At 37.9% G+C, this 16,541-nt stretch overlaps 1 protein-coding gene across 3 annotated transcripts in view; it reads right to left on the bottom strand.

Moving 5' to 3' along the window:
- The window catches only part of VPS8 (VPS8 subunit of CORVET complex), a 300,505-nt gene that overhangs the window by 249,790 nt on the left and 34,174 nt on the right, over positions 1 to 16,541 (bottom strand). For all 3 annotated transcript variants that reach the window (XM_040252398.1, XM_040252383.1, XM_040252391.1), the window contains 7 exons: positions 14,893 to 15,017; positions 14,059 to 14,145; positions 11,648 to 11,715; positions 6,998 to 7,151; positions 6,839 to 6,898; positions 5,456 to 5,563; positions 1,104 to 1,184 (listed from right to left, as the gene is read on the bottom strand). In XM_040252398.1, coding sequence (XP_040108332.1) covers positions 1,104 to 1,184; positions 5,456 to 5,563; positions 6,839 to 6,898; positions 6,998 to 7,151; positions 11,648 to 11,715; positions 14,059 to 14,145; positions 14,893 to 15,017 — 683 coding nt within the window. The remainder of the gene's footprint in view (positions 1 to 1,103; positions 1,185 to 5,455; positions 5,564 to 6,838; positions 6,899 to 6,997; positions 7,152 to 11,647; positions 11,716 to 14,058; positions 14,146 to 14,892; positions 15,018 to 16,541) is intronic.

The raw sequence follows: 16,541 nt of genomic DNA, 5'->3' as shown, positions 1-16,541 counted from the left end.
AGAGAGTTGACACTCAAACCATTTACAAAGAACTTTTGTAATGTGCTCTCTTGATTACGTTGAGAAACAAAGTACCATTCAGAAAAGACACATTATTTAGCCTTGTACAAACTTTAGTGCTAGCTTTTACAGGCTTTCAAAGGTCATCTGGTTAAGAGAAAGAATGAGCAAGAATGTTAGCATGTTTAGCAATTATTCTTGGGATTAGACTCTCACTATTTTAATTGTTGACACGTTGTAAACAAGCCTTTTAAAGGTAACTTACAAAGCAATGCAGTTAGGGGTCACATCATGAATGTGTCACAGGACAAATGAAAAACACCCACTGTCCTACTATTAGAATGGCTACTTGTGGTTGGGAAGTTTTTTCCAGGGACAGAATCATATGCCGATGTTTACAGAGATGTACCTGAAACATCTTAAATGCAAGTGACGATGATGAATTCTAGACAAATATGTCAGACAATTCCACAAGGGATTCTGGTAATGACAAAACACTGAGGTCTAATAAACATGGGAAGAGGTTGAACAAAATTATTTCATGAAATGTATATGGGAAAAAAGTGTTATTTCTAAATCAAGTTTGTAAGATTTAAAAAGCAATGTACAACTAAATTAATAAATCATCTATTATAAAAATTGATACGAAAGGAAATAATCTTTTCTAAAAAAAACCCAAAGGTTGCTCAGGACCAAGATGCATGATAGAGGGAGAACTCTGCAAAGTTTTTAGCCACAAGAAAATAGTATCTCCTGAACCAATGAGGACATACTGAGAAGTACCAAAATGTGTTTACAAAGAAAGCCCGGCAATGATCCTGAAGAAATTATTCTGATCTACCCTTTGAGCTATTCAAGATATTAAAGAAAACTTTTTGGTGATCTCTCCAGTGGTCAGCAGACTGAAGGACAATAAAAATAATGTGTGGCATCACACCAATGTCAAGACTTTTTTCAGTACAAGCAGGACTTCACTTCTGTCCACATTTTATATGACCGTAAAGGTCATGGTTTATGGCAAAAATCCTGGGAGCCTTAACAGAACATGGACTCAAAACAATTATATAAAGTAAATGAGGGTATTTCATTTCAATAATACTCACAGTAAAGTTGATGAGGTCATAGTATAGGTGAAGATGCTTTTGCTTAGTAACATGTATCGCTCCAGACTCATCTCTCTTAACCTGATGATGAAATAAAAACAACCTGAATATCAGCTACTGTTTGAGAGACTTTAAAAAGTTTCTCACCTACTCAATCCACCTAGAACATGATTTCCTTTCAGAATATGGGTAAAACAAATACTGATAACTAAAGAAACTATTAAACAAATGAAAAAAATCACTCACAAGTGTATGTAGTATATCTGGTATAATCCATGGTATATCTGGTCAGTGGTCAAGCTGTCAGTTTAGGCATACCATTGTTTTAAATGCACTTCACTTTATTGTGCTTCCAGATATTGTGTGTTTTACAAACTGAAGGTCTGTGGCAACCTTGCGTCAATCTATTGACACCATTTTTCCAACAACATTTGCTCGCTTGCTTACTGTCTCTGTGTCACATTTTGGTAATTTTTGCAGTAGTTCAAACTTTTTCAGTATTATTTGTTATAGTAATCCATGATTAGTAATCTTTGATGTTACTATTGTAATTGTTTTGGCTTTTTTTAAGCAATGAAGTATTTTTTAATTAAGGTATGTACACTGCTTTTTTTAAGAGATAATGTTATTACATACTTAAAAGACTACAATGTAGTGCAAACATAACTTTTCTATGCCCTGGGAAACCAATCAACTTACGTAACTCACTGCACAGCAGTATTTGCTTTATTGCAGTGGTCTGAAATGGGACCAATAATATCCCCAGGGTATGCCTGTACTAGCAAATGTAATATTCACCTGTCATACTCAGAACAAACTAATTTCATCACATCAATAACTGTATTTAGCCAGAGTTAAAGCATAAAATAGGATTAGTGGCATGGTGTAAAAAAAGTAAAACAAAAGTACATTAAAAGGAAAAAAAGGTGCTGCAGTGACCAAAACTAGGCTTTTCTGAAATATGATACTAGTATAGCTCAAATAGCCAGAAATGCAATGTTTTGTTTATATCCTTCAGTCCCCCTGAAAAGCCTTGTCTTTCCTTCAAAATGTCATCCCTGACTCTCACTGCAACCATCCTTGTCTAAAGACCTCACTTGCTTTATTACAAGAGCAAAACCCTTCGTTTCCCTCCAACCTCCTATAATCTGTTCTTTTTGCTATTTGTACAGTGCTATTCCTAAAATGTTACTTTAATCATATCACTTTAATTACCTAAGAACCTGTGATGGTTTCCCCTTAACAATCTAGGGCAATTATTATACAATCTAGATCAGAGGTTAGCAAACTTTTTCTGTAAAAAGCCATACAGTAAATATTTTCAGATCTGCAGAGCATACAATCTCTGTTTTAACTACTCAACTCCACCACTGTTGTGCAAAAGCAGCCATAAATAAAACACAACCAAACGGGCATGAAATAACACTTCACAAAATCAAGTAGCCAGCCACGTCTGGCCCACAGGCCATAGTTTGCCAACCCCTAATCTAGATCCATGCCATATATTCAACTTTATTTTCAGCAATAAGCTTCTTCCTGTTATTAATTCTAACATTTATTACTGACCTTCTATATATTTAAGTACTGTCCTAGTAGTTGGAATACAGCAGTAGGGTTGGTTTTAGACTTATGCAGCTTTCAGTCTAGTGAAGAAGAAAAATGTTAAATAAGGAATTTTAGAAGTGCTGAATGTTATAAAAGAAGGTATTATGGATGTTCGTAGTGGGAAATGCTGAGGTCAGTAGGTCAAGGAAGGCAATGCTAATCATGAGCTAGGATAATGTTGAAGAGCGCACAGAGCTTTCCTGGCAGAGATGTTGGCATATGTAAAGACACCAAGGCCAAAGACATGGAAGCATCCTAAATGTCCATCAACAGATGAATGGATAAAGAAGATGTGGTACATAAATAAATGCAGTGTTACTCTGCCACAAGGAAGAATGAAACAATGCCTTGCAGCACCATGGATGGGCCTAGAGACTGTCATACTAAGTAAATCAGACAGAGAAAGACAAATACATGATATCGCTTATATGTGGAATCTAGAAAAATGATACAAGTCAACTTATTTACAAAACAGAAACAGGCTCACGGACATAGAAAACACACTTATGGTTACCACGGGGAAAGAGGGAGAGGGATAAATTAAGAATTTGGGATAAGCAGATAAAACTATTATAGATAAAAGATAAACAGCAAGGTCCTACTGTAAAGCACAGGAAATTACATACAATATTTCATAATATCTACAATAGAAAAGCTGGAAAAGAACATATATATATATAGACACACACATATAAACTGCCACAATAAACTGTGGAAAATTCTTCAAGAGATGGGAATACCAGACCACCTGACCTGCCTCTTGAAAAACCTATATGCAGGTCAGGAAGCGACAGTTAGAACTGGACATGGAACAATAGACTGGTTCCAAATAGGAAAAGGAGTACGTCAAGGCTGTATATTGTCACCCTGCTTATTTAACTTATATGCAGAGTACATCATGAGAAACGCTGGACTGGAAGAAACACAAGCTGGAATCAAGATTGTTGGGAGAAATATCAATAACCTCAGATATGCAGATGACACCACCCTTATGGCAGAAAGTGAAGAGGAACTAAAAAGCCTCTTGATGAAAGTGAAAGAGGAGAGTGAAAAAGTTGGCTTAAAGCTCAACATTCAGAAAATGAAGATCATGGCATCTGGTCCCATCACTTCATGGCAAATAGATGGGGAAACAGTGGAAACAGTGTTGGACTTTATTTTTGGGGGCTCCAAAATCACTGCAGATGGTGACTGCAGCCATGAAATTAAAAGACGCTTACTCCTTGGAAGGAAAGCTATGACCAACCTAGACAGCATATTCAAAAGCAGAGACATTACTTTGCCAACAAAGGTCCGTCTAGTCAAGGCTATGGTTTTTCCAGTAGTCATGTATAGATGTGAGAGTTGGACTGTGAAGAAAGCTGAGTGCCGAAGAATTGATGCTTTTGCACTGTGGTGTTGGAGAAGACTCTTGAGAGTCTCTTGGACTGCAAGGAGATCCAACCAGTCCATCCTAAAGGAGATCAGTCCTGGGTGTTCATTGGAAGGACTGATGCTGAAACTGAAACTCCAGTACTTTGGCCACCTCGTGCAAAGAATTGACTCATTGGAAAAGACTGATGCTGGGAGGGATTGAAGGAAGGAGGAGAAAGGGACGACAGAGGATGAGATGGCTGAATGGCATCACCGACTTGATGCACATGAGTTTGAGTGAACTCCGGGAGTTGGTGACGGACAAGGAGGCCTGGCGTGCTGCAATTCATGGGGTCGCAAAGAGTCGGACACGACTGAGCAACTGAACTGATATATAAACTGAATCACTTTGCTGTACACCAGAAACTAACTCAATAATGTCAATTTAAAATATGTCAAATTAAAATATGTCCATTTAAAAAAGAAATAAAAAGACACTGAGGCAAAAGACTAGTTAGGAAGCTATTTCAGAGCCTGGGTTAGAAATGCCTGTGGTTTAGGCTAGGGAAGCAGCATAGAGGAGACAAAAAAAAGGAAGTAAATTAGAGTCAGCAGGATGTGTGATAGAGCAGGACTAGAGAGGAAAATGCAACTAAAAGGCAACTCCTAGATCTCAGGCTGGAGAAACCAGGTGGACAGTGAGGCACTTGCCTCACTGAGCTAGGAAACTCAAGAAGAGATTCCACAGGCACATTCTTATCTCTATATCTTCAGTTCATCTTATTTTCCCCAATATGTATATCCACCCCTCCTGCAGTATTTGCCCTGTCCCCTTCATTAAGTCTTCCACAGCCTCTGTAATCCATACAAATCTCTTCATACTCTGAACTTACATCAAGTTTTAAATTCTCATCACATAGTAGAGTCCTTAAACTGTCCTCAATAGTAGCAATGAACATACTGGTTTTGCCTTTCAAACCATATTTTAACCTATTTTAAAAATGAAATTAAGTTTTATATGTCCTCCAATTGCCTCATGTCCACTACAATGTAAAGGACATAGTAGGTGCTCAATGATACTTGCTAATAAACACACTACATGTAGGTAGGTAAGCCATTAATACAGACCTATGTACATTCAAATATTTACACATACACAGAAACCATTAATTGTTAGTCAAAGGAGATGGAGATAAGAAATACACCATGAGGAGGTATGGAGCTGAGGGTTTTCCATGTTAACCACTAAAGCCTCAAAAATTAAATAGGTCACTCTCTCTCCAAAGAATTACGATAGTATATTTCTTTGACACAACATTAAATTACTGGTGAATCAGGATGATACCCTATGACAAAGGACTTCAGCACAGACCTAGCATCATATTAGGACTTACCAGGAGAAAATGAACAACATCTCCTCTGCAGAAAGCAAGCATGGGATTCACGTAATTATGCACTGCCACAAAGTGCCAGGCCAGCAACGGAACGCTGGAAGGATCCATCTGGGTAAGAAGGAAAAAAAAACATCATTGTTAACACAAGAAGAATAAAGAGAAAACTCTGGTTTAAAACAGCAATGGACTGGTGTTCCTTGGTAAAAACTTCTCCTAATTTCTCATTAAAATTCCAGTGGAGTAGGGATTGATTGGGAAGCGTCAAGAAGGAACCTTCTTTGTGGACAGTAATGTTCCACATCTTCACAAAGTTTGGGTTACATAAGTATCTATATTTGGCAAAGTTTAGCAAATGTACACTCAAGATCTGTGTGTTCTGTTGTATGTAAATTTTTCTACCAAAGGAAAGACTTTGAATACTGAACTGTACTTAATCATATGCATGTTGAATATTTAGTGGGGAAAAAAGAGTACTAATTTCTGCAATTTACTTGGAAGCACATTAAAAAAAAAAACAATTTGATGAGTGACAATAAACAGGTATATAATGAAGTATACAATAAAATACTAATGGTAGAGTTTTACAATGGTAGGTATATAGATGTTTAATGTAAAATCCTTTCAACTTCTCTATTTATTTGAAAATGTTCATAATAAAATATTGGGGGGAAAATCAACAAAAACAAAGATGCAAATACATACCATGATAAATCTCAATTAGCCAATGAAGGTCACCTAAGAACAGTTAATGGTAATCTGAGCAGGCTCTACCATCTGAAAGGGCAGGCCTGCTTCCCCTGGGGCCCAGAGATAGAGTACCAATAAGAAAACTGAAGAGTGAGCTCCCTCGTTACAGGGCCTACTTTCTGGACTAGTCTTGGTTCTACACTTGGTTCTACACCGTCATTCTCCATCCCATCCCATCCACGCATCTCCTTACATATTCACTGGAAGAAAACATCAGTTTGAAAGCATCCAAGCAGGAAGGAAAAGAGATACCGAGGTGTGCACAATACATTGCAAGAAGCATCCCCCAAAATGAAATATCACAGGCAGAAGAAACCCCAGAAAGAATACGTCAGAGCAATTCACACTATATTACGGTGGGGTGCTCTCCCTCAGTAGTTCAATATCAAAGCAGCCGCTGTTCAGGAGAGAAAACCTAACAGAATAAAGGAAGGGAAGTATAGATCTTGTGATCCCCAGGATACTGCTCTGGTCGCCAGCTGACACTGTTTTGGTCACATCAAGGTAAGCAGACAGAGAGCTGATTTCCATTCTATCTAGCTTTCTGACAGCCTCATAGAATTCACCACTCGTGAATCATCTTGCCCGACCTCCCAACATGGTCTTTTTGCCCATAAGATGGAGAGAATTACTCACCCGTCCATAAGGAAAAGTCATCCACACTTTCAAGGATGGCTTCAATCCAATGACCAGTATCTTTAGGGAGGAAAAAATACATTTTCACTATTTACCCTGCAATTTTCAGATTTCTGGTATTCAAAGTCTCTTAAGTTATAAGCTTCATCTTCTAAATACCTTTGTTAAGGATGCCATGGCCAATAAGGAAAACTGTGTGATGGGATGATCTTTCAACTCGGGCTTAGAGTGGAGAGGTTCAATACAGCAAACTTCACCCTTGGAACCGCTAAACAGGCATCGAGATTCACAAGTTCTCACTCCCATCACTCTCCTGAAAATGTAACCCAAAATGCAGAATCAACTTAGCAATGATCCAAGGCACTACACCTCTACAGCAGATGACTACAAAATCCCTACTCCTGCCCCCAACAATCCAAACTCCACATGACATCAGCATGTCCTTTTCAACATAGGGTCAGATTTACCACCTTCTCCTATGGCTTCTCCCTCTCCAATGGCTTACCACTGTACACGAAATAAAATCGACTCTTACCAGGTTTAAAACGTCCTGTACGATTTTATATGATCTCTCTCCTGCCTTCACTCCTCTCCCACTGCTACTGCTCCTGATAAACACATGCTCCAGCCACAATGGCCTTCTGTCCGCTGCTCCAGCAGGCCACAGTGTGCCCACCTCAAAGTTTCTGTGCTTGAATATCCCTCTGCCTGGAACACTTCTTCCAGGTCTTTTCATTTGTTGACTAGATTATCATTCAGGTTTTTGTTTAAATGTCACCTTCAGAGAGAAGCCTTCCTAAATGATTCTCAAATGCAGTCCAGCACACTGATCTGTCTTATTTTCTTCACAGCACTCATACTTAAAAGTTATTTATGTGTTGGTTTATTGACTGTCTCCCTACCCCCACCCCAACTAGAATGTAAGTTCTACCAGAGTAGCAACCTTGACCAGTTCAAGCCATAATGCTGGTATCTAGAACAATGCCTACACATAGGGAATAGCCAATAAACATCAGCTGAATAAATCAATAGTGCTGCACTAGGTGCTGAGAAAGAGCATCAGAGGCCACACAGGCAGAAACCACAATCACAGAAAACTAACCAATCTAATCACATGGACCACAGTCTCGTCAAACTCAATGAAACTGAGGCATACCGTGTAGGGCCACCCAAGACAGACAGGTCATGGTGGAGAGTTCTAACAAAATGTGGTCCACTGGAGAAGGGAATGGCAAACCACTTCAGAATTCTTGCCTTGAGAACCCCATGAACAGTATGAAAAGGCAAAAAGACAGGATAATGAAAGATGAACTCCCCAGGTCTGTAGGTGCCCAACATGCTATGGGAGAAGGGTAGAGAAATAATGACAAAAGAATGAAGAGACAGAGCCAAAGCAAAAACACCACCCAGTTGTGGATGTGACTGGTGATGGAAGCAAGGTCCAATGCCATAAAGAACAATATTGTATAGGAACCTGGAATGTTAGGTCCATGAATCAGGGCAAATTGGAACTGGTCAAACAGGAGATGGCAAGAGTGAATGTCAACATTTTAGGAATCAGCGAACTAAAATGGACTGGAATGGGTGAATATAACTCAGATGACCATATCATACCTACTACTGTGGGCAAAAATCCCTTAGAAGAAATGGGAGTATCCATCATAGTCAACAAGAAAGTCCGAAATGCAATACTTGGGTGCAATCTCAAAAACAACAGAATGATCTCTGTTCGCTTCCAAGGCAAACCATTCAATATCACAGTAATCCAAGTCTATGGCCCGAGCGGTAATTAATGCTGACAAAGCTGAAGTTGAATGGTGCTGTGAAGACCTACAGGATCTTTTAGAACTAACACCCAAAAAAGATGTCCTTTTCATTAAAGGGAACTGGAATGCAAAAGTAGGAAGTCAAACACCTGGAGTAACAGGCAAATTTGGCCTGGGAGTACAAAATGAAGCAGAGCAAAGGCTCATAGAGTTTTGCCAAAAGAATGCACTGATCATAGCAAACACCCTCTTCCAACAACACAAGAGAAGACTCTACACATGGACATCACCAGACGGTCAACACCAAAATAAGACTGATTATATTCTTTACTGCCAAAAATGGAGAAACTCTATACAGTCAGGAAAAACAAGACCAGGAGCTGACTGTGGCTCAGATCATGAACTTCTTATTGCCAAATTCAGACTGAAGTTGAAGAAGGTAGGGAAAACCACTAGACCACTCAGGTATGACCTAAACCAGATCCCTTATGACTGTACAGTGCAAGTGGGAAATAGTTTTAAGGGAGCAGATCTGAGAGAGTGCCCAATGGATGGAAGATAGTGACACTGTATAGGAGACAGGGAGCAAGACCATCCCCCAGAAAAAGAAATGCAAAAAAGCAAAATGGCCCTCTGAGGAGCCTTACAAATAGCTGTGAAAAGAAGAGAAGACAAAAACAAAGGAGAAAAGTAAAGATATACCCATTTGAATGCAGAGTTCCAAAGAGTAGCAAGGAGAGATAAGAAAGCCATCTTCAGCAATCAGTGCAAAGAAATAGAGGAAAACAATAGAGTGGGAGAGACTAGAGATCTCTTCAAGAAAATTAGAGATACCAAGGGAAAATGTCATGCAAAGATGGGCTTAATAAAGGACAGAAATGGTATTCTTCTAAAAGAAGCAAAAGATATTAAGAGGAGGCCACAAGAATACACAGAAGAACTGTACAAAAAAGTCCTTCCAAAAAAAAAAAAGTTCTTCACAACCCAGATGATCACAATGGTGTGATCACTTACCCAGAGCCAGACATCCTAGAATGTGAAGTGAAGTGGGCTTTAGGAAGCATCACTATGAACAAAGCTAGTGGAGGTGATGGAATTCCAGTTGAGCTATTTCAAATCCTGAAAGATGATGCTGTCAAAGTGCTGCACTCAATATGCCAGCAAATTTGGAAAACTCAGCAGTGGCCACAGGACTGGAAAAGGTCAGTATTCATTCCAATCCCAAAGAAAGGCAATGCCAAAGAATGCTCAAACTAACATACAATTGCACTCATCTCACATGCTAGTAAAGTAATGCTCAAAATTCTCCAAGCCAGGCTTCAACAATACATGAACCGTGAACTTCCAGATGTTCAAGCTGGTTTTAGAAAAGGCAGAGGAACCAGAGATCAAATTGCCAATATCTGCTGGATCAAAAAAGCAAGAGAGTTCCAGAAAAATATCTATTTCTGCTCTATTGACTATGCCAAAGCCTTTGACTGTGTGGATCACAATAAACTGTGGAAAATTCTGAAAGAGATGGGAATACCAGACCCCCTGACCTGCCTCTTGAGAAACCTATATACAGGTCAGGAAGCAACAGTTAGAACTGGACATGGAACAATAGACTGGTTCCAAATAGGTAAAGGAGTACATCAGGGCTGTATATTGTCACCCTGCTTATTTAACTTCTATGCAGAGTACATCATGTGAAACGCTGGGCTCGAAGAAGCACAAGCTGGAATCAAGATTGCCGGGAGAAATATCAATAACCTCAGATATGCAGCTGACACCACCCTTATGGCAGAAAGTGAAGAGGAACTAAAAAGCTTCTTGATGAAAGTGAAAGAGGAGAGTGAAAAAGTTGGCTTAAAGCTCAACATTCAGAAAATGAAGATCATGGCATCTGGTCCCATCACTTCATGGCAAATAGATGGGGAAACAGTGGAAACTGTGGCTATTTTTGGGGGGGCTCCAAAATCACTGCAGATGGTGACTGCAGCCATGAAATTAAAAGACGCTTACTCCTTGGAAGGAAAGCTATGACCAACCTAGACAGCATATTAAAAAGCAGAGACATTACTTTGTCAACAAAGGTTCATCTAGTCAAGGCTATGGTTTTTCCAGTGGTCATGTATGGATATGAGAGTTGGACTATAAAGAAAGCTGAGCACCGAAGAATTGATGCTTTTGAATTGTGGTGTTGGAGAAGACTTTTGAAATTTCCTTGGACTGCAAGGAGATCCAACCAGTCCATCCTAAAGGAGATCAGTCCTGGGTGTTCACTGGAAGGACTGATGTTGAAGCTGAAACTCCAATACTTTGGCCACCTGGTGTGAACAACTGACTCATTTGAAAAGACTCTGATACTGGGAAAGATTGAAGGTGGGAGGATAAGGAGACAAAAGAGGATGAGATGGTTGGATGGCATCTCTGACTCAATGGACATGGACAGGGAGGCCTGACATGCTGCAGGCCATGGCATCGCAAACAGTAGGATACGACTGAGCGACTGAACTGAACTGGTATTTTTCAAACAATTACTTTGGACTTGATATTGTCAGGAGGCGTGTGAAATGTAAGAAACATAGTCCTTACTTTGAAGAACTTTGGAAACAAAATACACATTGAATTTGTCTTTTTTAACTCAGATTTATAAATGTTCTTACACATATCTAAACAGTCTTTCCCTTTATTTAAAGAGTAAACAGGGCAATTCGAAGGCAAAAGGAACCTTGTACACCTGGTCATTATGGTTATAACCAACTGGGCCTGGGGTCTAAACTGAAATTACTGATATACTCCAGGATAATGGTTCCCAAGATTGACAGAGTTTAGGAACACTTTGGGGAGGAGGAGTCTAGAATCCCAACTCAGATGTACTGAGACAGAATTTGGGGGGACCAGGCATGGTGCTCCGTATGTTCTATAAGCCTCCCCAGATAAGTGTAATACACAACCTATTTACAATCACTTGGGTTTTCCAGACCTCTTCATATTCAACTTCAAGTCATTAAATTGGAGCTAATCTTTTCATTTGTCTACAAATGTCCAATAGTCTTACTTAAATGTCAATTCAAAAACAGAGCCTCCGCTGTCGTTGCAAATTGCAAGAGTTGGATCATCTGTAAACTAAACAGAGAAGGAATTTATTTTCTTAATGATTTTTAAACAACCAGTCAAATGTTAAAAAGGGGAAAAATTATAAAATTTTAAAAATACAAGACAAACACATTTAATAGCATTTGAAATCACCTAGACTGACCTCATTACTCTAAACATACAAACTTACCCATATTTAGAATAAAAATGGTTTAATATCATTAATAACTGAGACTTTAAAGAAGTAAAACCCTCTCAAAAGGATAAAAGAAAAATACAAACTATGATTCATAAAAGCCCTAAACTTCTCTACTTGGGTTCTTATATTAATTTTTTCAAACTTGCTAGTAAGCTGAATAGGATACTTTGGAAATACTTACAGCTGCCTAGCTCTCAAGAATAAAGTCACAGTAAAAGATATTTGATGTCTCTGGGAAATAAGCTTGTTAGAATATGTTTTCTGAATAACTGACGAGTTAATCTACTATATTTAAAAAGAGTTTAACTTTTTATGCAACTCTTCCTAAAATGTGCTGCCCCTTCAGTCTTCTTCAATAAAGTATACTTTAGTTACTATTATCTACCCTGGAAAACTCAATAAATAATGTTCACAATGAGATTGTCCTAAGGGCTGATGTGGCCTGATACATGTGCATGCCAATAGATACCAAATTGAATAACTTAATTTATATCACTTCCAGTGACTAGTCTTCCTAACCCCAAAGGTTGTAAAACCACCCTAACTGGCATGCCTTTGGACTCTTCTGGAATGGCTGAGGTACAGGAGGCTACTATGAAATGCATCTTCTTCAACCACACACAGGCAAAGTACAGAAGTCCTACACTGTGGTTCTCAAAGGCCTAGCTGAGCAGTTGTAAAAGTGGAGTGTAGAGAAAATAATAGCATTCATAATTTTTATTTATTTTCTACTTCCTGTGTATGTGTTTTATGATATACTTAGATTTAGTACAGTAGTACATTTAATTTTAAATAAATATTTTATATATATATATACACACACACACACATACACACAGAGACATGTGTGTGTATGTGTGTGTATGAATTAAAGCCCAAATTATTATTGATGGGATGTGTAGGGTTAAGTTTGGAGAATAATGAGTAAGAGGTTGACTGCATAAATAGCCTTTGTCAATAGCAGGCCTCAGAATTACTGAGAAGTGTGTATACTTGTGGCATTCCCAAGCAACACAAGTGTGCTTTCAATGTCAGCTACATTCTTCTGCTTTTATTTCTTCTGCCTTTTTCTGTCTTTACCTCTTCTGTTTCTTATTGTTTCTCCCAAAGATTTTGCTTTTTTCTGCAAATGGATTGGATTTTCATAAACCACCAAACAAACATTTACTGAGCAACTACTACATGTAACACAGACAAATAAAAGAGAAACAGATCCTGGTTTCAAAGACCTTAATCTATTAAAGGAGATAAGGCATAACACAAACAATAACATATTAGAAGTTGGCTCATGCCATATGAAAACAGGTCAAGAGAAACTGCCACGATGTTCAGAAAGAGGAGAAATTCTCTCTACTTGTCTTGGTTGTTTTCATTGTTACTAAATGCTTCCATGCTGCTTTGTCACAAGACCTTTTATGTAACTGAGATGCAGATACATAAACTCCAGATGCTCCCAGACTTTAAAAAGCATATGTATGGATAAGAGAGGTCTGCACAGCTAACTAACCAAATGTGTACATGATTAAAATCCAGATCTGATTTTAGGCTTCCCTAGTTATAACCCTGTACGTTTTGTGCTTCTGAACATGGACTTGACAGCATACGAAAACCAAGGTTCACACTGTATTTATAAATTAAATGTTACATAGGTGGTTTATTTTTCTCAGGCATGTAAGGAGAAAGTCAAGATTCGAACCTTGATGCTTTTCCTTTGGAGGCCTAAAAGAAAATAAACCAAGAAATTCGTCTCTAAACATAATGCAAACCTTGGTTCTTTCACAACTGGTGCCTTGAACCTTCAAGTAATTCCCAACAAAGTGTGACAGGGCACATCACTTCAGCAGTAAACTCCTGGTGGACTAAGCAAAAAGACCTTTTAAAATCTGCACATGAGTTTTCAGCAGGGTACCGCCTGTCTTTGCTGCCCATCTTTCATCCAGGATCACTTCAATTTACTCTCTTTCCTGCTGTATCTACTAGACGTTAATACGACTTATAGCTGAATGTTACCATGATAGCCTATCTCTGGATTTTACGTGGGAAAACATCTTGTTGGGCCAGTCACATAAAAGACAGTTCACTTTCAAGGATTCTGTTTATAAAGAAATCTACTTTAAAATGGATACAAGGGCATAATAATAAAAATTATTAGAAAAAGAAAATAAGAACGGTACCTTAATATGTAATATTGCTGTTCCCGGAGGATGAGCATCTGTTATTGATCTTAGAAGCTTTCCACTGGCCAAATCCCACATAGTGATCTATAAGACAACTAAATGCTTTAAAAACAAATTTATTGCTCTTTTTTGGACTTAAGTATCTTGGCTTTTGGCTGAAATAATCTATTCCTGGCCTATAAACATTGCAGACAAAGAACTATAAAGTTAAAACATAACTAAAGGTTGCAGATCCACGAAAGCATGGGGCCCTTATTTCATCTTCATCCTCCCCTCATCCTACCCAGTCTACTTTTCCCTTCAGATTTTAAATCTTACTCTTTTACTGAAAGGTAAGAGATTTCTTTAATGAGTCAATCTCTTTAGCACTGGTAAAAATTATAAAAAGGGCTTATTGCCAAACCAATTAGTGACGTGTAAGTCAGAAGAAGGGAAGAAACAAAACTTGCTGCCTGGTTTCAGAAGTAAAAACAAATACCAAATTTGTGTTCAGGGACACAGTTACAAAGCAGAATATACTGTACTTAAAAATCAACAACAATCATCCTCACTACAAAAAGAAAGTACATTTTGTACAACAGCCTGGTTGGTTTATAAAAGCTATTTACATATAGGGACACATGAACTGAGATATTAAAAATCATAGACTCTGGCTCAGTCAGTAACTTAATTTAAAAATTTGGACAAAAGTCAGACCAAGCAAATTCAGGTTAGCTCTACAGACAGACATATCACTTTATAACATGTTTTTGTCTTCAAGATACTGACATAGAGTTAACAGGTTTAATTCATTTTACACTGTCTTATAGGTAAAATAAAGTTCCTATTTACCTGTCCCTTAGCAAAGCCACAGAGAAGTCTTGAGCAGTCATTGTTGATACTGAGGGCAGAGATAGCTCCATACTGACCTCCAACACTAGTGCTACCCAAGCAGAGTCGCAAAGCTTGATTCTGATCTAAAGAAAGCAATTGATAAAATCAAGTGAAAGAAATAAAGGGGTGACTAAGTATGTACATAGCATAGGCTTGTTTTCAAACACTTTGAGGTGTTTGAAAAATCAAATGAAGTTACGTTCATCTTAAAATGTATTTATTGAGCATCTACTAGACAGTGGGCATTGAATTAGACCCTAAGAATGCAGAAAAAACAACAGCTGCAAGGAAGCATAAGACAAACTCACTAATGTTTAAAAAAATACTATGAAAACTATCTCTTGCAACAACCAACCAACTTTCATTCTAGAATTGTATTTTTTGCCATTCTTAGAATGCAAGGTACATGAAATACCTTTTACAGTAGATTTAAAACTTCAAAAATCAAAATTTATTTACAGTTTGGCTAAAATTTACATTTATATTATCCCTGAAGAAAAGATTTACCAGGCAAATGAACAGTATAAATAAAATCATAGGGCATGTTTAAATAACTTAAGGAAATTCTTTTCAAGCATCAACAGCTGATATGCTAAAAGCAAATAATTCAAATCTCTACTAAATAAAGTTACTTAAGGGCAAGGATTCTGCCATAATCACCTCTGATTTCTCTAGGAAGCATTTGGATATTACTAAACTTTATTATCTAATAATTAGAAGAAATTCCTCTAGGGCTTCTCCTAAGCAGTGCTTATTTTATATTATATAGAGCTCATTATTGTACCCACTTGAAAACAATAAAATAAAAATTTTAAACATAAAGCATGTCTACAAACTTTAACTGTTTTTGTTTTTTTTTAGTTGGGCAGGGGGAAACACCATACTTGCACAATCAGGAGTTCTCTTAACTCCCTCAGCAATTGTTTGTGCTTCCCTTCACAATGTGCTATTTTGGGGAGGTAAATACATCTTACCCCTACTCCTAGACTATGAACTATCTAAGGGCTGAGATCATGAGAGAATTAACATCCCCAGAATGCCTAGGGCAGTGCCTTGCACACAGAAGGCATCTGTCAATCATCTTAATAGATGCCATATTTACAAATCTTCCTCCCAAAAGGTAAGCCCAGTTATCATCAGAAAGAGCCTAAAGACATTCATTCCCAAATGCAGGGAATAATACTAGGTAAGCCCCTTTGCCCATTCAAAGTGAATATTGTTCTATGTTCACAAGCAGGCTCAAATAGCAATCCCCACCTCCCCAGGAGTTCTGACACAATTAAAGTCAGAATTAACTGTCTCAGTTCTGACACAATTAGTGGCTGTATCCAGCACACAGAAAATATTTGATGTTTTATGATATCACTTTAGATCTTAGCCTTCCAAGATGAACATTTGAAATGGAATAAAATTCATAATATACAAGGTCTGATGTACTTTAAAGGTCCTATGTTTATTCACATCTAAAATTATCACAAGAATAGATTTTTTCCTATTTCCTTCCATCCTTACATACATTTTCCTCCCTTTTCCAGTTTAATCCAAACTACTAAAATTGCCTTTTTCCTGACTCTAAATATGACATCACATTTTACTTTGCTCTTCTG

The sequence above is a fragment of the Oryx dammah genome, unplaced genomic scaffold, assembly GCF_014754425.2.
Source record: "Oryx dammah isolate SB20612 unplaced genomic scaffold, SCBI_Odam_1.1 HiC_scaffold_2, whole genome shotgun sequence".
Lineage (NCBI taxonomy): Eukaryota > Metazoa > Chordata > Mammalia > Artiodactyla > Bovidae > Oryx > Oryx dammah.
Note: the sequence above shows the minus strand (reverse complement) of the source record. Positions and strands in the feature narration are given on the sequence as shown.